Here is a 913-nt window from a genome sequence, read left to right on the forward strand (position 1 = left end):
GCAGCCGCCGGTCTGGTCCCGATCCTGGGGGCAGAGCTGGCGGCACGGACGAACCCTGGCGGGAGGGAGGGGAGCTGCGGGCCGAGAGCACAGCGGGACGGACACCGGCGCGGGCGGCGGCAGCACAGCCCGGCGCGGGGGCGGCTGAGCTCCGTCGGAGCTCCGCGGGGGCGCCCGCGCCTCCCGCTCGCCCGATGGGTCGCGGGTGCACCCGAGCGGCAGGAGGTGGTTCCGTGCGGGGCTCCGGGAGCCCTCCAGCCTTTCGGGACCAGACCGGCGGCTGCAGACGCGGACCTGGGTGCACGTCCCCCGAATCCGGCAGCACTTGTGCAGGCAGGGAAAGGGGCCCCCCCCCCCCCCCCGCATGAGAAGGCCTTCCTTCCCCGCCGGAGGTGGCAATCCGCAGAGGCTCCGGCGGCCCCGGGGCGCCCCTCCGTCCCTCCCGAGGGCTCTGCGCCCGGCAGCTGCCGGCCCCGCCCTGGCCGAAGGCCGTGCGCCGCGGCAGTCCCCTCCCGCGCCGTCACGGGGGGGGAGTAGCGCCCCGCCTCCTGGGCGGGCGGGCGGGGCGGGCCTCGCGCGAAGGGCGGAGCGCCTCGCACTGCTCCGACGGATCCCTCCGCCGAGGGGGCGGGGCGGACGCGTCCGAGCGCGGCGCCGCTCCGGCTCCTGCCGCCTCCGAGCAGAGGGGCGCGGACGGGGCCGGGGACGCGCCGCGCTAGCCCAGCCGGCCGGCCTGGCCCGCCGCGCTTGCCAGGATGCTGCGCCTGCGCCGCCGCGCCTGCCTGGCGCTCTTCCTCTGCGCACTCTTCGTCTTCGGGACCCTCATGGGTCTGCGCACCCTCAAGCCCCCCGACGGCTTCGCCGCCGCCCCCGCCCCCGCCGCCGGGCCGGAGCCGGCGCTGGCGCGAGCGGC

General features: G+C 79.7%; 1 protein-coding gene across 1 annotated transcript in view; it reads left to right on the forward strand.

Moving 5' to 3' along the window:
- The first annotated feature begins 755 nt into the window (after positions 1–755).
- Positions 756–913, forward strand: part of MANEAL (mannosidase endo-alpha like) — a 4,507-nt gene continuing 4,349 nt past the window's right edge. The window contains 1 exon segment of the mRNA XM_044421340.1: positions 756–913. This exon segment is cut by the window's right edge and continues 1 nt beyond it. Within this exon segment, the coding sequence (XP_044277275.1) occupies positions 756–913 (158 nt within the window).

This window comes from Varanus komodoensis, unplaced genomic scaffold (assembly GCF_004798865.1).
Source record: "Varanus komodoensis strain SLA01 unplaced genomic scaffold, ASM479886v1 scaffold118, whole genome shotgun sequence".
NCBI classification, from domain to species: Eukaryota; Metazoa; Chordata; class Lepidosauria; order Squamata; family Varanidae; genus Varanus; species Varanus komodoensis.